General features: G+C 45.7%; 1 protein-coding gene across 2 annotated transcripts in view; it reads right to left on the reverse strand.

The window, feature by feature from the left end:
* Positions 1-12,625: 12,625 nt before the first annotated feature.
* Positions 12,626-25,084, reverse strand: part of LAMA5 (laminin subunit alpha 5) — a 467,726-nt gene continuing 455,267 nt past the window's right edge. For both annotated transcript variants that reach the window (XM_069243153.1, XM_069243152.1), the window contains exon 80: positions 12,626-15,594. In XM_069243153.1, coding sequence (XP_069099254.1) covers positions 15,437-15,594 — 158 coding nt within the window. In that variant the 3' untranslated portion in view covers positions 12,626-15,436. The remainder of the gene's footprint in view (positions 15,595-25,084) is intronic.

The raw sequence follows: 25,084 nt of genomic DNA on the forward strand, positions 1-25,084 counted from the left end.
AGATTCACATGCTATGCACAGTTCCTGCCATCTAGTGTTGGGCTCGGAATGTTACAAGTTGTTTTTCTTCTAAGAAGTCTTTTCGAGTCACGGGACGAGTGACTCCTCCTTTTCGGCTCCATTGCGCATGGGCATCGACTCCATCTTAGATTGTTTTCCCGCACAGGGTAAGGTAGGAGTGATAGAGTGAGAATAGAAAGATGTCCATGCAATGGGATAGAGATGTATAAACAAATCTTAAGTAAAGGAATGTTTATATACATGTGTACAATTTTAATTATAACTTAAACGGCTATAGGCTCCCGGGGAGGAGAGAAGGCGCATGCAAATCTGCAGCAGAACATGCCATGAACAGATGTACACTGGGTAAGTGACATTTTCAGTTTGGTGGCATGTGTAGCTGCAGATACACAAGCTGTGCATAGACTACAAATCAGTAATCCTCCCCAAAGCGGTGGTTAGCCTGTAGGAGTTGAAGTAGTTTGAAATAGTGTTCTTAGTACAGCCTGTCCTACTGTGGCTTGTTGTGTTGCTAACACATCTACACAGTAATGGTTGGTAAATGTATGAGGTGTGGACCAAGTGGCTGCCTTACAGATCTCTGTCATTGGTATGTTTCCCAGAAAGGCCATTGTTGCTCCTTTCTTTCTAGTTGAGTGTGCCTTTGGTGTAATGAGTAGTTGTCTTTTAGCTTTCAGGTAACAAGTTTGTATACTCTTCACTATCCATCTGGCTATGCCTTGTTTGGAGATAGGGTTACCAGTATGGGTTTTTTGGAATGCAACGAACAACTGTTTTGTTTTACGGAATGCTTTTGTTCTGTCGATGTAATACATTAGAGCTCTTTTTATATCTAATGTATGCAGTGCTCTTTCTGCCACTGAGTCTGGCTGTGGGAAGAAGACTAGGAGTTCCACTGTTTGGTTTAAATGAAACAGTGAGATGACTTTTGGTAGAAATTTTGGATTTGTGCATAGTACAACTTTATGTTTGTGTACTTGTATAAATGGTTCTTGAATCGTGAAAGCTTGTATTTCACTAACTCTTCATAATGAAGTGATTGCCACTAGAAATGCTACTTTCCAAGTTAAGAATTGGATCTGACAAGGGTGCATGGGTTCAAATGGTGGGCCCATAAGTCATGTAAGTACAATATTAAGATTCCACGAGGGTACTGGTGGAGTTCTTGGAGGTATGATTCGTCTTAGACCTTCCATGAATGCTTTAAGGTATCCTAAATAGGGATTTTGTCTGTCTATTTTGCAAATAGGCAGAAATTGCAGTGAGATGTATTTTGATGGATGAAAAAGCTAAATTTGCTTTTAGTAGGTGGTGTAAATATCCTACGATGTCTTGTATGGTCGCATCTAACGGAGTTATGTGTTTTGCTTGGCAATAGAAAACAAATCTTTTCCATTTGTTCGCATAACATTGCCTAGTGGTAGGTTTTCTTGCTTGTTTAATGACTTCCATACACTCATTTGGCAGGTTTAGATAGCCAAATTCTAAGATTTCAGGAGCCAGATTGCAAATTGAGCATCGCTGGATTGGGGTGTCTGATCTGCTGTTTGTGTTGTGTTAACAGATCTGGCCTGTTTGGGAGCTTGACGTGAGGTACTATTGAGAGGTCCAACAGTGTGGTGTACCATGGTTGGCGTGCCCACGTTGGTGCTATAAGTATTAGTTTGAGTTTGTTTTGACGCAGTTTTTTGACTAGAAATGGAATTGAGTGGGCGAGGGGGAAAAGCGTAAGCAAATATCCCTGACCAGTTGATCCACAGAGCATTGCCCTTGGACGGAGGGTGTGGGTACCTGGACGCGAAGTTTTGGCATTTAGCGTTTTGGTTTGTGGCGAACAGATCTATGTCTGGTGTCTCCCACTGACGAAAGTGTTTGTGTAGTACCTGGGGATGTATTTCCCACTCGTGAGTTTGCTGGTGGTCTCGACTGAGGTTTTCTGCTAATTGATTGTGAATCCCTGGAATGTATTGAGCTATTAGGTGAATGTTGTTGTGAATTGCCCAATGCCACATTTTTTGTGCTAGGAGGCAAAGTTGCGATTAGTGTGTTCCCCCCTGTTTAAGTAGTACATTGTTGTCATATTGTCTGTTCTGACAAGAATGTGTTTGTGAGCCAGAGGAGGTTGAAAGGCTCTTAATGCTAGAAAGACTGCTAACAGCTCTAAGTGATTTATGTGTAGCCGCTTTTGCTTGCTGTCCGGCTGTCCCTGTATACTGTGATTGTTGAGGTGTGCTCCCCACCCAATCATTGATGCATCTGTTGTGAGAATGGCGTGAGTTCTGAATTCCTGGAATGAATTGCGCTATTAGGCGAATGTGGTTGTGAATCGCCCAATGCTATATTTTCTGTGCCAGGAGACACAACTGTGTTGAGTGTGTTCCTCCCGGTTTGTTCAGATAATACATCGTTGTCATGTTGTCTGTTTTGACAAGAATGTGTTTGTGGATTATTATAGGATGAAATGCTTTCAGCGCTAGAAATACTGCCAGTAATTCTAAGTGATTTATGTGAAACTGTCTTTGTTGAGTGTCCCATTGTCCTTGGATGTTGTGTTGGTTGAGGTGTGCTCCCCACCCTATCATGGAGGCATCCGTTGTTATTACGTATTGAGGCACTGGGTCTTGAAAAGGCCGCCCTTTGTTTAAATTTATAGTGTTCCACCATTGAAGCGAGGTGTATGTTTGGCGGTCTATCAACACTAGATCTTGAAGTTGACCCTGTGCCTGTGACCATTGTGATGCTAGGCACTGTTGTAAGGGCCGCATGTGTAATCTTGCGTTTGGGACAATGGCTATGCATGAGGACATCATGCCTAGTGGTTTCATCACTATCTTGACTTGTATCTTTTGTTTTGGGTGCATGGCCTGTATTACATTGTGAAATGCCTGTACCCTTTGTGGACTTGGAGTGGCAATCCCTTTTGTTGTGTTGATTGTCGCTCCTAAGTATTGTTGTATTTGACACGGCTGAAGGTGTGACTTGTTGTAGTTGAGTGAGAAACCTAGTTTGTGAAGGGTTTCTATGACATACTTTGTGTGTTGTGAGCACCGTTCCTGCGTGTTGGTTTTTATTAACCAATCGTCTAGGTACGGGAACACATGTATTTGCTGTCTTCTGATATGAGCAGCCACTACTGCCAGGCATTTTGTAAAAACTCTTGGCGCAGTTGTTATCCCGAATGGCAACACTTTGAATTGGTAATGTACTTTTTGGAATACAAACCTTAAGTACTTTCTGTGTGAGGATGTATCGGTATATGGAAGTACGCATCCTTTAGGTCTAGTGTTGTCATGTAGTCTTGTTGTTTGAGCAATGGGATTACGTCCTGCAGTGTCACCATGTGAAAGTGATCTGATTTGATGTAGATATTTAATGTTCTGAGATATAATATAGGTCTTAGAGTTTTGTCTTTTTTGGGTATGAGAAAGTACAGTGAGTAGACTCCTCTTCCTCTCTGATGAATTGGTACCAACTCTATTGCATCTTTTTGCAACAACGCTTGGACTTCTAGTTGTAGAAGATCTATGTGTTGTTTTGACATGGTGTGTGTTTTCGGTGGGACATTTGGAGGGAATTCTAGAAATTCTATGCAATAACCATGCTGGTTAATGGCTAGGACCCACGTGTCTGTTATTTCCTCCCAGTTTTTGTAGAACTTGGTTAGTCTCCCCCCCACTGGTGTTATGTTTTGGGGATTTGTGACATCGAAGTCACTGTTTATTTTGTGGAGTTTTGGGGCTTTGGAACTTCCCTCTACTCTTTGGGAACTGTCCCCTTCTATATTGTCCCCGAAAAGTTCCCCGCTTGTATTGGCTCTGATAAGTGGGCCTTGTTTGTGAGGTTGTGGGTTCAGTGCTTTGTCCTCGAAACCCCCCTCGAAACTGATTTTCGAAATGTGCCTCTGCTCTGTGGGGAGTAGAGTGCGCCCATGGCTATGGCCGTATCAGTGTCTTTTTTAAGTTTTTCAATAGCAGTGTCCACCTCCGGCCCAAACAACTGCTGTCCGTTAAATGGCATATTCAGCACGGCTTGTTGTATTTCCGGCTTGAATCCAGATGTATGCAGCCATGCATGTCTCCGTATTGTTACTGCTGTATTTACAGTCCTAGCAGCTGTGTCTGCTGCATCCATTGCTGACCGTATCTGATTGTTCGAGATACTCTGTCCTTCTTCCACCACTTGTTGTGCTCTTTTTTGGAACTCCTTGGGCAAATGTTCTATAAAATGTTGCATTTCGTCCCAATGAGCCCTATCATATCTCGCCAACAAGGCCTGCGAGTTGGCAATGCGCCATTGGTTGGCTGCTTGTGCCGCCACTCTTTTCCCAGCCGCGTCAAACTTACGACTCTCTTTGTCTGGAGGTGGTGCATCTCCTGAGGTATGTGAGTTCGCCCTCTTGCGTGCTGCACCTACTACCACTGAGTCTGGTGTTAACTGTTGTGTGATGTACACAGGGTCTGTTGGTGGCGGCTTATATTGTTTCTCCACCCTTGGAGTTATGGCCCTTCCTTTGACAGGCTCCTCAAACACTTGTTTGGAGTGTTTTAGCATTCCAGGTAGCATGGGGAGGCTCTGGTACTGGCTATGTGTGGACGACAGTGTGTTAAATAGAAAGTCGTCTTCAATTGGCTCTGCATGCAGGCTGACATTATGAAACGCCACTGCTCTTGACACCACCTGTGTGTAGGCGGTAGAGTCCTCAGGTGGTGACGGTCTAGCTGGATAACAGTCAGGACTGTTATCTGACACTGGTGCATCATAAAGATCCCACGCGTCTGGATCATCCTGACTCATCCCTGTATGAGTTGGGGACTACATCATTGGTGGAGTGGCTACCGGTGATGGTTGTGGTGAGCGTTGTGGAGATGGTGGTGGGGTTACTTGTCTTGCCACTTTTGCCTGTGGCTGCTTGTCTTTCTCTTGGAAGGCAAGTTTCCGTTTCATTCGTATTGGAGGGAGAGTACTGATCTTCCCTGTTTCCTTTTGAATGTGGAGCCTTCTTTGTGTGTAATCTGGCTCCATTGTCTCTAGCTCCTGTCCAAATCTATGTGTTTGCATTTGTGAGGACAGGCCTTGTTCCTCTGTGTAGGAACTTGTTTTCGGTTCCGAGGCCGGATGTTTCGGTACCGAAACCTTTTCGGCTGCTTTTTTCGGTTCCGACGACACTTTTTTGCTCTTCGGCGTAGTGATCTCTCGGTGCCGACTTGTTTCGGTGCCGCTCTCTCAGTGCTGAGATTGCTCTGACCCGGGGTCGAGTCTGCTCTGTGCCGGTATCTCGACCGGAGTCGGATGACTTCGACACATGCATGCCCTTTTTAGGTGCCGATGCTCGGTCACCTATTTTTCGGGTTAAGCCATGGCCTGCCGGCGGTGGGGTCCCCTGGGCTTTTGTGGTCTTTACGTGAGTTTTGTGTATCGACGTCTTACTCACGGTTTTTGGCGTCTGTTCAGGATCGACCTCTTCAGAGTCATCGATGGAGAAGGCTTCCTCTTCTTCCTCCATGTGTTTTTGTCCGGTCGGCACAGACGCCATCTGTAGTCTTCTTGCTCTTCGGTCCCTTAAGGTCTTCCTGGACCGAAACGCTCGACAGGCCTCACAAGTATCCTCCTTGTGTTCTGGAGACAAACACAAATTACAGACCAGATGTTGATCTGTATAAGGATACTTGTTGTGACATTCGGGGCAGAAGCGGAATGGGGTCCGTTCCATTAGCCTTGAAGACGCACGTGGTCGGGCCGACCAGGCCCCGCCGAGGAATCGAAAACCCCGAAGGGCCGCTGGAGCTCTTCAAAATTCGGTCTCGATCTGTTGTAACTAACCAGTGAAAAGGAACACGTCTGAACCCGATGGCGGAAAGAAAACAATCTAAGATGGGGTCGACGCCCATGCGCAATGGAGCCGAAAGGAGAGGAGTCCCTCGATCTTGTGACTCGAAAAGACTTCTTTGAAGAAAAACAACTTGTAACACTCCGAGCCCAACACTAGATGGCGGGATGTGCAAAGGATGTGTATCTACAACTACACATGCCATCGAACATATATATATTGAAAATGTCACTTACCCAGTGTACATCTGTTCGTGGCATCATTCGCTGTAGATTCGCATGTTTTGCATAGCTCGCCATCTGGTGTTGGGCCGGAGTGTTACAAGTTGTTTTTCTTCGAAGAAGTCTTTCGAGTCACGGGACCGAGTGACTCCTCCTTTTGTCTCCATTGCGCATGGGCGTCGACTCCATCTTCGATTGTTTTTCCCCGCAGAGGGTGAGGTAGGAGTTGAATTGTAGTAATAGTGCCCATGCAATGGAGTGACTAAGTATGTACCTATTTAAGGTTGAGATGATACATATACAAATAGTTGAAGGTAACTTCCAAACTGCTACAGGCTCCCGGGGAGGCGGGTGGGCACATGCGAATCTACAGCGACTGATGCCACGAACAGATGTACACTGGGTAAGTGACATTTTCAGTTCGATGGCATCTGTCGCTGTAGATACGCATGTTTTGCATAGACTAGTAAGCAGTTATCTCCCCAAAAGCGGTGGCTCAGCCTGTAGGAGTGGAAGTAGTTTGAAATAATGTTCTTAATACGGCTTGACCTACTGTGGCTTGTTGTGCGGATAACACATCTACACAGTAGTGCTTGGTGAATGTGTGAGGCGTAGACCATGTGGCTGCCTTACATATTTCTTGCATTGGGATGTTTCCTAGAAAGGCCATGGTAGCACCTTTCTTTCTGGTTGAGTGTGCCCTTGGTGTAATGGGCAGCTGTCGTTTAGCTTTAAGGTAGCAGATTTGGATGCATTTAACTATCCATCTGGCTATACCTTGTTTTGATATTGGGTTTCCTGCATGAGGTTTTTGAAATGCAATAAATAGTTGTTTAGTCTTTCTGATGTTCTTTGTTCTGTCAATGTAATACATTAATGCTCTTTTGACATCTAATGTATGTAGTGCCCTTTCAGCTACGGTATCTGGCTGTGGAAAGAACACTGGAAGTTCCACTGTTTGATTTAGATGGAACGGTGAAATAACCTTTGGCAAAAATTTAGGATTAGTCCTTAGGACGACCTTATTCTTGTGTAGTTGTATAAAAGGTTCTTGTATTGTAAACGCCTGAATCTCGCTTACTCTTCTTAGGGAAGTAATGGCGATGAGAAATGCAACCTTCCAGGTTAGGAACTGTATTTCGCAGGAGTGCATGGGTTCAAAAGGTGGACCCATAAGTCTAGTTAGGACAACATTTAGGTTCCATGAAGGAACAGGTGGTGTTCTTGGTGGTATAATTCTCCTAAGGCCCTCCCATGAATGCTTTAATGACTGGTATCTTATATAGGGAAGTTGAATAGGTAGTCTGCAGGTATGCAGATATTGCTGCAAGGTGTATTTTAATGGAAGAGAAAGCCAGGTTAGATTTTTGTAAGTGAAGCAAGTAACCCACTACATGTTCTGGAGTTGTGTGTAATGGTTGTATTTGATTAATATGGCAGTAGCAAACAAACCTCTTCCATTTACTGGCATAGCAGTGCCTGGTGGATGGCCTTCTGGCTTGCTTTATGACTTCCATACATTCTTGGGTAAGTTGTAAGTGCCCGAATTCTAGGATCTCAGGAGCCAGATTGCTAGATTCAGCGATGCTGGATCTGGGTGTCTGATCTTTTGGTTGTGTTGTGTCAACAGATCTGGCCTGTTGGGCAATTTGATGTAGGGTACTACTGATAGGTCTAGCAGCGTTGTGTACCAGGGTTGCCTTGCCCAAGTTGGTGCTATTAATATGAGTTTGAGTTTGTTTTGACTGAGTTTGTTTACCAGGTAAGGAAGGAGAGGGAGAGGAGGAAAAGCGTAAGCAAATATCCCTGACCAGTTCATCCATAGGGCATTGCCTTGGGACTGTTTGTGTGGGTATCTGGATGCGAAGTTTTGGCACTTTGCGTTCTCCTTCGTCGCAAACAAGTCTATTTGAGGTGTTCCCCAGAGTTTGAAATAGGTGTTCAGAATTTGGGGGTGAATTTCCCATTCGTGGACCTGTTGGTGATCTCGAGAGAGGTTGTCTGCGAGTTGATTTTGGATCCCTGGTATAAATTGTGCTATTAGGCGAATTTGGTTGTGAATTGCCCAACGCCAAATTTTTTGTGCTAGCAGGATTAACTGCGTGGAGTGTGTCCCCCCTTGCTTGTTTAGATAATACATTGTTGCCATGTTGTCTGTCTTGACGAGAATGTATTTGTGAACTATTATTGGTTGGAAAGCTTTTAGTGCTTGAAAAACTGCTAGAAGTTCTAGGTGATTTATATGCAGTTTTGTTTGATGTACGTTCCATTGTCCTTGTATGCTGTGTTGATCGAGGTGTGCTCCCCACCCTGTCATGGAAGCATCTGTTGTTATTACGTATTGTGGCACTGGGTCTTGGAAAGGCCGCCCTTTGTTTAAATTTATGTTGTTCCACCACAGAAGCAAGAGGTAAGTTTGGCGGTCTATTAACACCAGATCTAGAAGATTACCCTGTGCTTGAGACCACTGTGATGCTAGGCACTGTTGTAAGGGCCTCATGTGCAGTCTTGCGTTTGGGACAATGGCTATGCATGAAGACATCATGCCTAGGAGTTGTAATATCATCTTTGCTTGTATCTTTTGTGTTGGATACATGCGTTGTATGATGGTGTTGAAATTTTGAATTCTTTGGGGACTTGGAGTGGCTACTCCTTTTGTTGTGTCTATTATGGCTCCTAGGTATTGTTGTACCTTGCACGGCAGAATGTTGGATTTCGTGAAGTTGACGGTGAACCCTAGTTTGAAGAGGGTTTGTATGATCTGATTTGTGTGATTTGAGCACTCTATTAACGAATGGGCCTTGATTAGCCAGTCGTCTAGATATGGGAACACATGTATTTGCTGCCTTCTGATGTGTGCAGCGACTACCGCTAGACATTTGGTAAAGACTCTTGGTGCGGTTGTTAATCCGAAAGGCAGTACCTTGAATTGGTAATGTATTCCTTTGAATACAAACCTTAGGTATTTCCTGTGCGATGGGTGTATTGGTATATGGAAATACGCGTCCTTGAGGTCTAAAGTTGACATGTAGTTGTGTAGTTTTAGCAATGGTAATACTTCTTGTAGTGTGACCATGTGAAAGTGGTCTGATTTGATGAATGTGTTCACTATTCTGAGGTCTAGGATTGGTCTCAGCGTTTTGTCCTTCTTTGGTATCAGAAAGTACAGTGAGTAAACTCCTGTGTTTATTTGTGTGTTTGGCACTAATTCGATTGCATTCTTTTGCAATAGTGCCTGCACTTCTATCTCCAGGAGATTGGAATGATGTTTTGTCAAATTTTGTGCTTTTGGTGGTATGTTTGAAGGGAATTGTAGAAATTCTATGCAATAACCATGTTGGATAATTGCTAGAACCCAAGTGTCTGTAGTGATTTCCTCCCATGCTTTGTAACAATGACTTATTCTTCCCCCCACTGGTGTTGTGTGGAGGGGGTGAGTGACATGTGAGTCACGGCTTAGTAGTAGGGGTTTTGGGGCTTTGAAATTTTCCTCTATTCCTAGGGAATTGCCCTCCTCTATATTGTCCCCGAAAACCTCCTCTGTACTGTCCCTGGTAACTGGACGGTGTTGCCTGTGAGGTGCTGGCTTGTGTGCTCTGACCCCGAAACCCCCCTCTAAAGGGTGTTTTACGGAATGTGCTGTAATTCCCTCTGCTCTGCGGGGAGTAGAGTGCGCCCATGGCTTTAGCAGTGTCCGTGTCTTTTTTGAGTTTCTCAATCGCTGTGTCCACTTCTGGACCGAACAGTTCTTTTTCGTTAAAAGGCATATTGAGAACTGCTTGCTGAATCTCTGGTTTAAATCCAGACGTTCGGAGCCATGCATGCCTTCTGATAGTTACAGATGTATTAATTGTCCGTGCAGCTGTATCTGCAGCGTCCATGGAGGAGCGGATTTGGTTGTTGGAAATGGTCTGTCCCTCCTCAACCACTTGTTTTGCCCTATTTTGTAGGTCCTTGGGCAGATGGTCAATGAGATGTTGCATCTCATCCCAATGGGCTCTGTCATAGCGCGCAAGTAGTGCCTGGGAGTTAGCGATGCGCCACTGGTTTGCAGCTTGTGCTGCGACTCTCTTACCAGCTGCATCGAACTTGCGGCTTTCTTTATCTGGGGGTGGTGCATCTCCAGATGTGTGGGAGTTGGCCCTTTTCCTAGCTGCTCCTACAACGACAGAGTCTGGTGGCAGCTGTGTAGTGATGAAAGCCGGGTCTGTAGGAGGCGCCTTATACTTTTTTTCCACTCTTGGTGTGATTGCCCTACTTTTGACCGGCTCCTTAAAGATTTCTTTTGCGTGCCGGAGCATACCAGGGAGCATAGGCAGGCTTTGGTAGGAGCTGTGGGTGGAGGAGAGTGTGTTGAATAAAAAGTCATCCTCGACCTGTTCTGAGTGGAGGCTTACATTGTGAAATTGTGCTGCTCTAGCCACCACTTGAGAATACGCAGTGCTGTCCTCTGGTGGAGATGGCTTCGTAGGGTATGCCTCCGGACTGTTATCTGACACTGGGGCGTCGTATAAGTCCCATGCGTCTTGATCTTGGTCACCCTGGCTCATGGTGGTGTGAGCTGGGGAATGTGATGGAGTTTGTGCTGGTGAGACGTTAATCACAGGTGGAGGAGAGGGTGGTGGGGTAACTTTTTTCACCACTTTTGTTTGTGGTGTTTGTTCAGTTTGGAACTCCAATCTTCTCTTTCTTCTAATAGGGGGAAGGGTGCTTATTTTTCCTGTCCCCTGCTGTATGAAAATACGCTTTTGCGTATGGTCTACATCAGTTGAGTGTAGTTCTTCCTCAAACCTATGCTTTTGCATTTGGGAGGTTAGCGAGTGCTCTTCTGTATAAGAGCCTGAAACTGGGTCGTTTGCAGTTTGTTTTGGCACCGAAACCCTGTCTGCATCTTTTTTCGGCTCCGAGGTGACTTTTTTCTTTTTCGGGGCCGAAACCTCTCGGCGTCGATCTTCTTCGGTGCCGCTGTCTCGGCATCGAGCCGTGTCTACACCGGTATCTCGGTGTCGATGCTTGTCTCCAGCACTTTCTCGGTCCCGAGAAGGCTGCGTGCCGGTGTCTCGACCGGAGTCGGACGATCTCGGCACTGTTTGGGCCTTTTTCGGTGCAGACGGTCGGTCACCGAATTTATGGGTCGAGCCATGGCCTGGTGGCAGTGGCGTCCTCTGGGCCTTGTAAATCTTCTTCTGAGTGGTTTTCGACGTCCTACTCACGGTTTGTGTATCGTCGAATCCTTCGGAGTCCGATTCTTGGATCGAAAAGGTTCCCTCCTCTTCTTGTTCCTCGAACTCCCGGTGGGCTGTCGGCGCGGACGCCATCTGAAGTCTTCTGGCTCGACGGTCTCGGAGAGTTTTTCGGGACCGGAACGCACGACAGGCCTCGCAGGTGTCTTCACTGTGCTCAGGTGACAGGCACAGGTTGCAGACCAAGTGTTGGTCTGTATAGGGGTATTTATTGTGGCATTTGGGACAGAAACGGAACGGGGTCCGTTCCATCGGCGTTCTTCTGCACGCGGTCGGGCCGACCAGGCCCCGACGGGGGATCGAAAACTACCCCGAAGGGCTCCGGAGCTCTTCGATGTTCGATGCGGTGTTGATTCTAACTACGCCGATCCCGAACGCAACAATACCGACGAAAATCTTCCGAAATTAGCTATCTTTCCGTTCCGAAACTCGGAGCGACAGGAACACGTCCGAACCCGATGGCGGAAAAAAAACAATCGAAGATGGAGTCGATGCCCATGCGCAATGGAGACAAAAGGAGGAGTCACTCGGTCCCGTGACTCGAAAGACTTCTTCGAAGAAAAACAACTTGTAACACTCCGGCCCAACACCAGATGGCGAGCTATGCAAAACATGCGTATCTACAGCGACAGATGCCATCGAACATATATATATATATATATATATATATATATATATATAGTGTATTTACTTACCTCCTATTGGAGGGGTGCCTCTCTAGTATCTTCTGATACTGTGTTACAAAAATAAAGTACCTTACATTTATTTTTGTACAACCAAGTGTTTTATTTCTTGTGTGTAAGTACCGTGTGACTTTAGTGGTATTGCATGAGCTTTGCATGTCTCCTAGATAACCCTTGGCTGCTCATCCACAGCTACCTCTTGAGAGCCTCTCTTCTAGACACTGCCTACACTTCACTGAGAGGGGATCCACATGTGCCATATATTAGTAGATATTGGGCATTTCTGCTGTCTCCCTTTCACACAACGCACCACAGTAACTTGCTGTGCTGCACTGCGTAGCATGAAAGGTTAGTAAATCTGGCCCTTGGTTCCTATCTATTTCAGACCATTTACAGCCCTTCAGGCAATCATACGCACACTATTCCTACAAGTCCGCTAAAGGATTGCACCAACACAGTATTCATTTGATGGAAGTTCAGTGTGAGCACTAAAACAAAGCCATTTAAGTTATACGTCCGTTTCTGTGTCACCTCCAATTATGTTACAAGTAAAACCAAATAACACCATTGTACCAAAGCAAAGAAAAGCGTCACTCATGCAATCTTGCAAGCAAATACAAAACCAAATGGTTGTGTGAGATAAAATTTTATTTTTGACTCAAAATTATGTTCCAATGATTTACAAAGATGGCCCTTTCACTCTTTAATGAAAAATAAAAAATAAAAATGTGTCGAGGAGGCTATCATATTTCTTTTGGAGCTTCGTACGAATCAGACATCAAAAACCCACTTTACTCTATTAATCCCACTGTATAAAAAAGATCCATATAATAACAACATAACTTATAAATCGTTTCTAAAGCAAGACTTTGTCCCCACGTGATTGCGTGTGCATACATTCTATTGAAACGTATATACACCAGTGTACAGATTTAAAAAATGTGTAAGTGCACAAGTGAATAAGCGGTTTGTGTAGAATCGTCTGGACTTTTTTTTTTTTAAAGGCCTGCTGGAGCACCGCAGGACTCAAATGGACAAAGGGAAGAGGACGGTAAAATAAATGAACAGAATAAATACATCTCAAAAGATTAACACATAGAGGAAAAGATCGCTCCATTGAAAGATTGTGGCGAAGAAACGCACTGTAGGTTTTGGAGCCTAGCGCCGCCTTCGATTTAATTTCAGAAGTGCTATAATGTCATGTTTGGCCAATGACAAATCCTCATGCTGAAGCATTAGCCGTGCTCAGCCAATCACAAATCGATACTTTGAGCGCTTCCTCCCATTCAGCTCGGTTTTGGTCTAAAATTCTGATGTTTACAGAGGAACACCCATTTCTGTTCTTATTAGCGGATTCACTGTGGAGGAACCATGTAATGATTAGAAACCTCGCCAAGTGACTTAAGGCTTGCTAAAGTTAAACTGTGCAACAATTAGAAACATCTCGGTTTCTGGACCCCTGCCATGCACATGCTTCTGAAACGGGTGGCGGAATACAGAATCAGAACATGGGAGCCGATGCTGTGGGGCACCGTGGGCTTCAAGCTCACACCATCATCAGTCTGACTGATTTGTCTTACGGTCACAGCCCAAACATTTATTTGCAGAAATAAGATGGTTTTGTAGGTGGCAGAACAATGCACAGCATGTGAATCTAGACTAGGTTTACAACTAAGAACTCTCGTGGCAGTATGTGGGTCTTTCTGGCCTGAGCAGAACATTTAAAAAAGCACATCTTGCTTTTTTCTAAGGCATAAATAGATTCCAGTACATCATGGTCCTCACTCTACCGTACAGCCGTTCTAGCACGCAGACACTAACCACAGACACAATTATTAATTCCAATTACCCACCACAATGGAGCTGATCTACAGCAGACTGTCTGATCACGACCCTGGCTCCCATGTTGATGACATTGCTGGACAATGAGTTTCGCCTTCTGTTAGCCTAAGCTGAATCACCCATAGCTCAGCTTGGCCTGCAAAATCAAAGGGGCTAACTGAGAAAAGGAGAACATATGGCAAATGAGGTCTGAAAGAATAGCTCAGACATTTACCTCAAACAAATTTACCATGAAAAAAAAACTAAGCATTTAGAAACACAAACCATTTCATGATAAAAAATATTTAAGCTGGGTAGACAGTACCCAAAAAGAATCAAATTCAATAGTTTACTTAAAAAGGTTTAAAACATCACCTATAAAACCGACTGATGAGGCTTTTTAAGGTGAGGAAATTGATGGATTAAAAGTTACAGTTGCGAAAGTGGTCAGTAATAGCTTCATCCACCACTAGTGTAGCATGGCTGAAAGAGTGTGACACGTGGCTGACATTAAAATAGGTTGTGTTTACTACTGTGAAAATTAATTAATCTATTATTCTTAAAAAGTCTATTTTTGGCACCCATTAGTTAGGCAGTCAAGCCATCAACTGGTTCAGCAGAGGGCTGAAATATAACAACTGAGTCTGACAATGCTCTGAAACATGCCACAAGCTCTTTAGAAAATACAGGAAGATGTTGGAGCCAGGGAAGTGCCCAGGAGTCGGCCATATTTGCCTTATTCTGCTCTTGACCCCAGGCCATGCTAGTGGCTCTGAAGCATCGGTGCCCCGGAAATGATTTAGGAGAAGGGTTCCCATCTTGTTGTCACAGAGGTCCTGTTAGAGCACTTAAAATACCCCTTCACTTGGCAAAGGTGGATGGGGGCTATCAGTGGAATAGTCAGAGGAGCAGAAGAACTGAAAAAAATCGAGTTAAAAAATAATAGGAAACCATTTCCTGACCGAGGGATGCCCACTGATGATTGGGAGGGTCTGTTATTTTCATTTGGGAACTGGGGAGAATAGGCCACAACCTGTACTTTTGAAAAACTAATCGTTTTACACAAATGTAGAACCAAAACAAACATCAGACAAGACATCTCAGTTGATCTTACCAAGTAACACATCAAACGATGGACAAACAAGTAATGCCCTAATCTCCTTCATTAGGAGCCCACAATACAGGCCCAAAGGATTCTTAGGAAACTAACAATTGCTGTAGTCCAAATCAGGAATGTAAAAAGCACCATCGTGAAGACCAAGAAGCAGCTCTGGCCAATGAGCAAGACTGCAAATAGATGTGCTGTTCTCACTGATGGAGGCGTCCTGCCTACATGACGGAAAATTCCCTTGTGAAGGATTCAGTTCACTCATCATGCCAACCAGGCCTGCCCTCTGCTTCCAAGGCACAGTTTACATTTGACGACAGCGACTGAAAGCAACAGATCTGGTGAAGAAGCAGATCTGTGGCAGCTTCACACCATGGTGCAGAGGAGCTTTATTTTTTTAAAGCCAAGGAGGAGTCCTCCTCAAGCAGCTGGTGCGGGGAGCCGTGGAGGGCCATGATAAGGCAGCCACAGTAGGGAGCAGTGCGGACATGGACGTAAAGAGCCATGGAGGTTTACATTGTTGGGCACCCGCTGACACCGGCTGACCCACTGATGTTTCCTGTTCTGGACATGTCAATATGTTTCCGGTTTATAACGAGGTTCCGTGCGCATCCAACATAGTAGTGGCGATGAGGCGAAGATTCCGGCCATGCGGGGACCTCCACTGTGTCTGCAAGAAGAAGACAGAAGTTAGTATGCTATTAAAAAGTTTGTACCAATGCACTAATATCTCACAATATATCCTGGGTATAGGGCAAATCATATGGTCTCTCTGTAAATAATAAGATTCTTTACTGTTACCCAAAATAATGGCTCTCATGACCACACTAGTTTATGACTCGGTGGGAGTCTGGAATGGTCAAGACGGTGACCAGCAATGATCCACCAAAAGGCAGATTGGCCTGGTCACCCAGAATCACTCACTACACTAAAATGCTACATTTTTCTGCCACATCTCTCCTGGCCATAAAGCCCTTTGCTACTCCTTGGCCCCACATCTCTATAGACTTGTGGAGAAGTGTGGCACAATGGTTAGAGCGGCAGACCCTGAAGCAGAGATCTGGCTCAAGACCAGGGTTCAAGTCCCGCTTCGGCAGGTCTTGGGCTCAATTCCCTTGGACCAGATAATTCTCACCTCGGTGCCTAATCTAATTAATGAGTCCCACTCTGCAACTCTGGGCAATAGCTTGCTTAATCTCCACAACGGCCCCAACAGCGCTTGGATGCCTGGCTACACCCTGGGGGTGCCCAGGAGTGGGCACCTCACAGGGAAAAACCAGGAGGGGTTCCATAGCGGTATGCGTACAGCGCCTTGAGACCCTAACGGGTGAGTAGTGCGCTATACAAGTGCAAAGTTTACAGTTTAGACTCACTGGTGTGTCCTGGTCATCAAGAAATAGGAACCATTGCCCGTCATGAAATAAGTTAATACTTGGAGCGTGTGCTAAGCTTTGGCACTGCCCTATGCCCTTCCTACTTTTGTGCATCTGCCTGTTCCTTGGTCCCTTCTCTGTTCAGGCCATAGCATGTACACACTGTGGTGAGGCCCCAACTGACTGGAAGGGAGTGCAGGTGAAAAAAACACATTTGCCCATATAGCTCTGTAGCTTGAAGCTTCTCTTGATTTACATGCTCTGTATTACTAGGCCATCTAGTGGTTGGGTCTGGAAATGGCATACTAAGATAAAAGTGTTTTCTTTGTGGCCTTCAACCATGGTCAGTAAAAATAACCTCCCTATGACATCAAGCATAGCACTATGCATCAGCTCCACGTATCGCAAGGGAATGGTCGGTCACGTGAATCAAGAGGAATTTTAAGATGAAGACATGTTATTTAGCCTCCATGCCTGTTTGTAGCATGCAGCATTGCAGATTCACATGGTGTGCATATTCCTGTTCGGCTCAGATACTTCAACTCATTTTGGTTCTAAGAAATCAATCACCCAACCTGTTGCGACTCCTTCTGTAGTCCATAATGCATGAGGACAAATGCTCGACCTCAGATTGCTTTCTATCCAGCGGGTGAGAAGTGTAAGTGGACAAGAGTTCTGTTTTTCGTGTTGTGTATGTTGATGGAAAAGAGATAGAAAACATCTGTTATCATTGCCAGCTTCTGCGGTGGAGGGTGAGTGCATGTGAATCTACAGCACTATATGCTTCAAAGAGATGCTTACAGGGTAACATTTTCCATTTGTAGCATGTCCCTCTAGATATATATGCTCAGCATGGATGGAAAAGCTTTTTTCCAAAAGTGGTGTTAAGCAGACAGTTGATGCAGAATTTTTGAAAAAAGTTCTTAACAGTCTGGCCACCCTTTCACTGTTGACTGACTAGAATATCCCACAGTAGTATTTAGTGAACGTGTGTATTGTGGTAGCTGGTAAAGCATATCCAAGCAGCTTTACAGATGTTGGCTAGTAGGGCATGTCAGAGGAAGGCACTGTGGCTGCCTTGCTTGCTAATATGCTTTAGTGAGATTATTGCTGGGAGGAAATGGGGTGCATCATATGGTGTGGCTGTGCGACCTCACAGTGTAAAACACTTACCAGCCCCTTTAGGACCAGTAGGTTTAGTTTGTCGTACCCTTAAAACAATATTGGGTAGCTGTGGCTCCGAGCAGTTAGGCTTACATAAAGGAACAAGTGTAAAACATTTAAACAGACCAAAACAAATGAAGAAGAAATACACAAGACCCCCAAGAAATTTAACACCAATTTTCTTTTAAATAGACTATTTTTAGACACCAAAATGAAAATGATCTACTCGAGGGTTCTGGAGATACAGATTTTAGAAGGTATGTTACATATGCACTTTATCACTTAACCGCAAACAATCATTGGCAAATTCAACCAATTTAACACTTGGAATTTTTTTTCAAGAAAGACTTGGGTAAGTATCAATGTGGTTCCTTCCAGTTACTTTAGGTGAACAGTTTCAACAGAGAGGCAGTCAAGGGTACCAGCAAAGTCCTCAGAAAGTTACCTCAGCTGGAAAAGCAGTCTTCATTCAGTTTCAGGAATTTTTATCCTCTTGCTGTAGATTCATATGGAGGTGCTTTTGATGCAAATCATACAGGATGGTGAAGATGCTCAAGGATGCTATGCGGTCAACTGGGGTCTTTCTGCAACTACTTCTTGGTCCAAAAATGGGGTGAGGTGGTCCTAGCCAGAGGGGTTGATGCCCTCGAAGTGCTCTCTGTTCTGGTAGATGTCCAGTCACCACTGGGCTACCAGTTGCCCGGTATCGCAGCTACAGCCAAAACCGTTCCTGGGCAACAACACATCTTCTGGACTACCAATCTGCACTCCAATGACTCTCCTGGTTCAGCAGACTTGGGCGCAACTTTGAGCATTAAGTACTGGTCTCTGGTGCTGTATGGCAGTGAGTGGTAGCCATGTGAAGATCTGGACTACCAACTTGCCCCAGCAGGCTTCTTCAGCTGTTGTGGTCCTGTGCTGCCAACTGGAAGTCAGCCAAGTGACCCTTGGAGTTTCTTGCTTCGACTGGGCGTATGAAACAACTTTTCCCTCTCCTTTACTAGCCACCAGGTTCAGCATGTGCAGTCTCTCACCACCAGGTCCTTGGTGCAGCGGGGCAGTCCTTCTTTGGTACTCTTCTCCAATTGAATTTGATGTGAGTTCTGGGCACCAGGAGTACCCTATGTATGCTCAGAAAAGCCCTAAGGGTAGGATGTGGTCAGTAGCCAAAGGGCTTCTAGGTTCTCTCTCTCTCTCCTGATGACCACTTCCTGCAAAGTGTGACATCTGGGTAGCCCAGAATTGTCTATTCTTCCCACTCCAAACAAGAAAGAACTCTTCTCTTGGCGTAAAGAGCTCCCTAGTCCAACCGAGAGGTGTGGCTACCAAGGGGGGAAGAGTGGGTCACGCCCTTGAAAAACATGTTTGGCAACTGATTTCCTTTCACCTGCCCGAGTGCCAACCTGTCTACCTAAACAATGGGGCTGCCTCTCTTCCAAGTATTTCCTTTGCCCTTCAAAGGCGGCCTCTCATTTGAAGCTCGCCTTTTGAGCCAATACCTGTGTGGCTTCCTGCTAGGATGAGACCAATAATGTTTCTTTTTCTGGGAGTTGTTCACACGTCTCCCCTGGAGCGCAGAAAGCTGCCTCTCGGTCTGTGCAACCATATATAGGAACCGGAAATCTTGAGCAACCAAAGTGGCAACTTCTAAAGTAGCAATTTGTCCACCAGTGACCTTAAATTTGATTTAGGTCAAATACGTTTTAATGGCATTTGTCAGTAAAAACAAGCCAACAAAACAAACCCAACCCCCAACAATACCCTCCTCCCTTGAACCCTCCAACTCTTCCATATTCTGTAAAAAGAATAAGCAGGAGGAAAGAGACGCTGGCATCGCTACAAGGACAAAAGTCCTGAAAGGCGCAGGCAAAATAGTAAGGAGCGAAGAGGTGTCATTAGTAGCGGAGCACACTGAGGGATAACAGGCAGCAGGCTTAGGGATCTTCTAAGATTTTCAGGATGCTGAGCCATTAAGACCATGTCAGTTCTTGTAGTCTGAGGCAAAGAAGTCCAACAGTGGCTGACGTTTTTTTGCAAAGTCCATGAGATCGCCCTTGGCTCCACTTGACAGGTTTTCTATGCCCAGGAGCCACCACAGTCTTTCAAGCCAACAGCGTTCTGTCAGTGGCGTTGGTTGGCCCCAGAGCGATAGGATGGATTTCTTGGCTGCAAGAAGTAAATGGGAAATCATATGCCCTTTCCTCCCCCATAGGGAATATATCACATCAGCAGGATGCCTCAAATTGTAAATTCTGGATCTCTAGCAAGGTCTGACCCTGTGATCTATGTGACAGTGGTGAGGACTGAGTCCCAAAATGGGCCTATGTTCAGGCAGGACTACAACAAGTGTACCAGTGTACCCTGCTCCTCACAGCAGCGCAAGTCTCCTCCTGCTTTCATTTTAGCTAAGGGAACAGGTGTGTGGTGCTAACAATATACAATTTCTGATAGTGTTTCCTTTCCACCAGTCTGAAGAGTCATGCTATGGGTGCGGAGAAGTATTTAATCCCACTGGTCTTCGTGTAGGGTTGTCTCTTTCCCAGGAACATTAGAAAGGGAATTTGTTAGTATGCCCTTTGGAGTTTACCATAGCACAGAGGAGCCAATGCCTTAATTGAGGATAATAAAAGTGCTCCCCCTCCAAAGGGTCTTAGTCTATCTGAAGTCGTTCAAAATAATGAATGGAGTCTCCCTTATAAATATCAGGGACTGTTTTACAACCTCCCTGCAGCCAGATGCTAGAATTCTCCCTATATAGACCAGGAGAGAAGTCACCATTCCCTTGGAGAGGGGTAAAGAGCGATAGAAAGGATGTGAGCCATTTTTTATTGTCACTTTGTCCCAGACTTCCCGGATAGCCTTAGTGACGGGTGATCTATACAAGGTGCTCGTTCCGAGGCCTGCTTTGCCATGGAGTTTCTCACAGGGCTCCCGCTGCTATCGTATGCTACCATATTCCACTATTTTTCACTTTGTCATCTGGTCCTGTGTGTGAGGAATCGAAGTTGTGCTGAAGAAAAGAAGAAATCGACATGACACCAATTTATAAAGATAGACTGTAATTTTATAAGAATTTAGATACCAGAATTAAAAAGATCCACCAGGGGGCTCCAAAGCTATGGCATTTACAAGTAATAAATTAAAGCATTCTACTCAACAGCAAACCGGTATTGGCAAATTCAACGAAAACTTAAGCAAGTGTCAATGCAGTTGAGTAAAGTTACTTGGGGCAACCAGCTCCAGCAGGGAGCTAGTCGGGGGACCAGCAGAGTCCTCAGAATCAGTAACCTCCACAGAAGAAACAGTCTTCATGCAGTTCCAGGCACTTTATCCACTTTGCAAAGGATTCCTATTGAGTTGCCCTGATGCAAGGGATGAAGGATGCTGAAGATGTTCCAAGGATGCTATGAATGCGAGGCGGTTGTAAAGAAATGGCTCCCTGTTGCAGTTACCCCCCACTTTTTGCCTGATACTGATGCTGACTTGACTGAGAAGTGTGCTGGGACCCTGCTAACCAGGCCCCAGCACCAGTGTTCCTTCACCTAAAATGTACCATTGTATCCACAATTGGCACACCCTGGCATTCAGATAAGTCCCTTGTAACTGGTACTTCTAGTACCAAGGGCCCTGATGCCAAGAAAGGTCTCTAAGGGCTGCAGCATGTCTTATGCCACCCCAGAGACCCCTCACTCAGCACAGACACACTGCTTACAAGCCTGTGTGTGCTAGTGAGAACAAAATGAGTAAGTCGACATGGCACTCCCCTCAGGGTGCCATGCCAGCCTCTCACTGCCTATGCAGTATAGGTAAGCCACCCCTCTAGCAGGCCTTACAGCCCTAAGGCAGGGTGCACTATACCATAGGTGAGGGTACCAGTGCATGAGCATGGTACCCCTACAGTGTCTAAACAAAACCTTAGACATTGTAAGTGCAGGGTAGCCATAAGAGTATATGGTCTGGGAGTCTGTCAAACACGAACTCCACAGCACCATAATGGCTACACTGAAAACTGGGAAGTTTGGTATCAAACTTCTCAGCACAATAAATGCACACTGATGCCAGTGTACATTTTATTGTAAAATACACCACAGATGGCACCTTAGAGGTGCCCCCTGAAACTTAACCGACTATCTGTGTAGGCTGACTAGTTTTAGCAGCCTGCCACAAACCGAGACATGTTGCTGGCCCCATGGGGAGAGTGCCTTTGTCACTCTGAGGCCAGTAACAAAGCCTGCACTGGGTGGAGATGCTAACACCTCTCCCAGGCAGGAATTGTCACACCTGGCGGTGAGCCTCAAAGGCTCACCTCCTTTGTGCCAACCCAGCAGGACACTCCAGCTAGTGGAGTTGCCCGCCCCCTCCGGCCAGGCCCCACTTTTGGCGGCAAGGCCGGAGAAAATAATGAGAATAACAAGGAGGAGTCACTGGCCAGTCAGGACAGCCCCTAAGGTGTCCTGAGCTGAGGTGACTCTAACTTTTAGAAATCCTCCATCTTGCAGATGGAGGATTCCCCCAATAGGGTTAGGATTGTGACCCCCTCCCCTTGGGAGGAGGCACAAAGAGGGTGTACCCACCCTCAGGGCTAGTAGCCATTGGCTACTAACCCCCCAGACCTAAACACGCCCTTAAATTTAGTATTTAAGGGCTACCCTGAACCCTAGAAAATTAGATTCCTGCAACTACAAGAAGAAGGACTGCCTAGCTGAAAACCCCTGCAGAGGAAGACCAGAAGACGACAACTGCCTTGGCTCCAGAAACTCACCGGCCTGTCTCCTGCCTTCCAAAGATCCTGCTCCAGCGACGCCTTCCGAAGGGACCAGCGACCTCGACATCCTCTGAGGACTGCCCCTACTTCGAAAAGACAAGAAACTCCCGAGGACAGCGGACCTGCTCCAAGAAAAGCTGCAACTTTGTTTCCAGCAGCTTTAAAGAACCCTGCAAGCTCCCCGCAAGAAGCGTGAGACTTGCAACACTGCACCCGGCGATCCCGACTCGACTGGTGGAGATCCGACGCCTCAGGAGGGACCCCCGGACTACTCTGATACTGTGAGTACCAAAACCTGTCCCCCCTGAGCCCCCACAGCGCCGCCTGCAGAGGGAATCCCGAGGCTTCCCCTGACCGCGACCCTTTGAACCTAAAGTCCCGACGCCTGGGAGAGACCCTGCACCCGCAGCCCCCAGGACCTGAAGGACCGGACTTTCACTGGAGAAGTGACCCCCAGGAGTCCCTCTCCCTTGCCCAAGTGGAGGTTTCCCCGAGGAATTCCCCCCTTGCCTGCCTGCAGCGCTGAAGAGATCCCGAGATCTCCCATTGACTTCCATTACAAACCCGACGCTTGGTTCTACACTGCACCCGGCCGCCCCCGCGCTGCTGAGGGTGAAATTTCTGTGTGGACTTGTGTCCCCCCCGGTGCCCTACAAAACCCCCCTGGTCTGCCCTCCGAAGACGCGGGTACTTACCTGCAAACAGACCGGAACCGGGGCACCCCCTTCTCTCCATTCTAGCCTATGTGTTTTGGGCACCACTTTGAACTCTGCACCTGACCGGCCCTGAACTGCTGGTGTGGTGACTTTGGGGTTGCTCTGAACCCCCAACGGTGGGCTACCTTGGACCAAGAACTGAACCCTGTAAGTGTCCTACTTACCTGGTAAAACTAACAAAAACTTACCTCCCCCAGGAACTGTGAAAATTGAACTAAGTGTCCACTTTTAAAACAGCTATTTGTCAATAACTTGAAAAGTATACATGCAATTTTGATGATTTGAAGTTCCTAAAGTACTTACCTGCAATACCTTTCGAATGAGCTATTACATGTGGAATTTGAACCTGTGGTTCTTAAAATAAACTAAGAAAAGATATTTTTCTATACAAAAACCTATTGGCTGGATTTGTCTCTGAGTGTGTGTACCTCATTTATTGTCTATGTGTATGTACAACAAATGCTTAACACTACTCCTTGGATAAGCCTACTGCTCGACCACACTACCACAAAATAGAGCATTAGTATTATCTATTTTTACCACTATTTTACCTCTAAGGGGAACCCTTGGACTCTGTGCATGCTATTCCTTACTTTGAAATAGCACATACAGAGCCAACTTCCTACATTGGTGGATCAGCGGTGGGGTACAAGACTTTGCATTTGCTGGACTACTCAGCCAATACCTGATCACACGACAAATTCCAAAATTGTCATTAGAAATTGATTTTTGCAATTTGAAAAGTTTTCTAAATTCTTAAAAGACCTGCTAGGGCCTTGTGTTAGATCCTGTTTAGCATTTCTTTTAGAGTTTAAAAGTTTGTAAAAGTTTGAATTAGATTCTAGAACCAGTTTTAGTTTCTTAAAAAGTATTCCAACTTTTAGAAGCATAATGTCTAGCACAGATGTGAATGTGGTGGAACTCGACACCACACCTTACCTCCATCTTAAGATGAGGGAGCTAAGGTCACTCTGTAAAATAAAGAAAATAACAATGGGCCCCAAACCTACCAAAATACAGCTCCAGGAGCTTTTGGCAGAGTTTGAAAAGGCCAACCCCTCTGAGGGTGGCAACTCAGAGGAAGAGGATAGTGACTTGGAGGACAATTCCCCCCTACCAGTCCTATCTAGGGAGAACAGGGTCCCTCAAACCCTGACTCCAAAAATAATAGTCAGAGATGCTGGTTCCCTCACAGGAGAGACCAACACCTCTGAAATCACTGAGGATAACCCCAGTGAAGAGGACATCCAGTTAGCCAGGATGGCCAAAAGATTGGCTTTGGAAAAGCAGCTCCTAGCCATAGAAAGGGAAAGAAAAGAGATGGGCCTAGGTCCCATCAATGGTGGCAGCAACTTAAATAGGGTCAGAGATTCTCCTGACATCCTAAAAATCCCCAAAGGGATTGTAACAAAATATGAAGATGGTGATGACATCACCAAATGGTTCACAGCTTTTGAGAGGGCTTGTGTAACCAGAAAAGTAAACAGATCTCACTGGGGTGCTCTCCTTTGGGAAATGTTCACTGGAAAGTGTAGGGATAGACTCCTCACACTCTCTGGAAAAGATGCAGAATCTTATGACCTCATGAAGGGTACCCTGATTGAGGGCTTTGGATTCTCCACTGAGGAGTATAGAATTAGGTTCAGGGGGGCTCAAAAATCCTCGAGCCAGACCTGGGTTGATTTTGTAGACTACTCAGTAAAAACACTAGATGGTTGGTTAACTGGAAATGAAGTGTGTGACTATGTTGGGCTTTATAATTTGTTTATGAAAGAACACATTTTAAGTAACTGCTTCAATGAAAAGTTGCATCAGTATCTGGTAGACCTAGGTCCAATTTCTCCCCAAGAATTGGGAAAGAAGGCAGACCACTGGGTCAAGACTAGGGTAACCAAAACTTCCACTGGGGGTGACCAAAAGAAAGGGGTTACAAAAACTCCCCAGGAGAAAGTGGGTGACACTAGAAACAAAGAAAAAGAGTCCTCTGTAGGCCCCCAAAAACCAGAACAGGTGGGTGGGCCCCAAGACACAACCCAAAACAAAGGTGGGTACCAGGGTAAGAACTGGGATGCCACTAAGGCATGGTGCCACAACTGTAAACAGTCTGGGCACCACACCAAGGACACTTCTTGTCCCAAAAAC

Source organism: Pleurodeles waltl, chromosome 7 (assembly GCF_031143425.1).
Source record: "Pleurodeles waltl isolate 20211129_DDA chromosome 7, aPleWal1.hap1.20221129, whole genome shotgun sequence".
NCBI classification, from domain to species: domain Eukaryota; kingdom Metazoa; phylum Chordata; class Amphibia; order Caudata; family Salamandridae; genus Pleurodeles; species Pleurodeles waltl.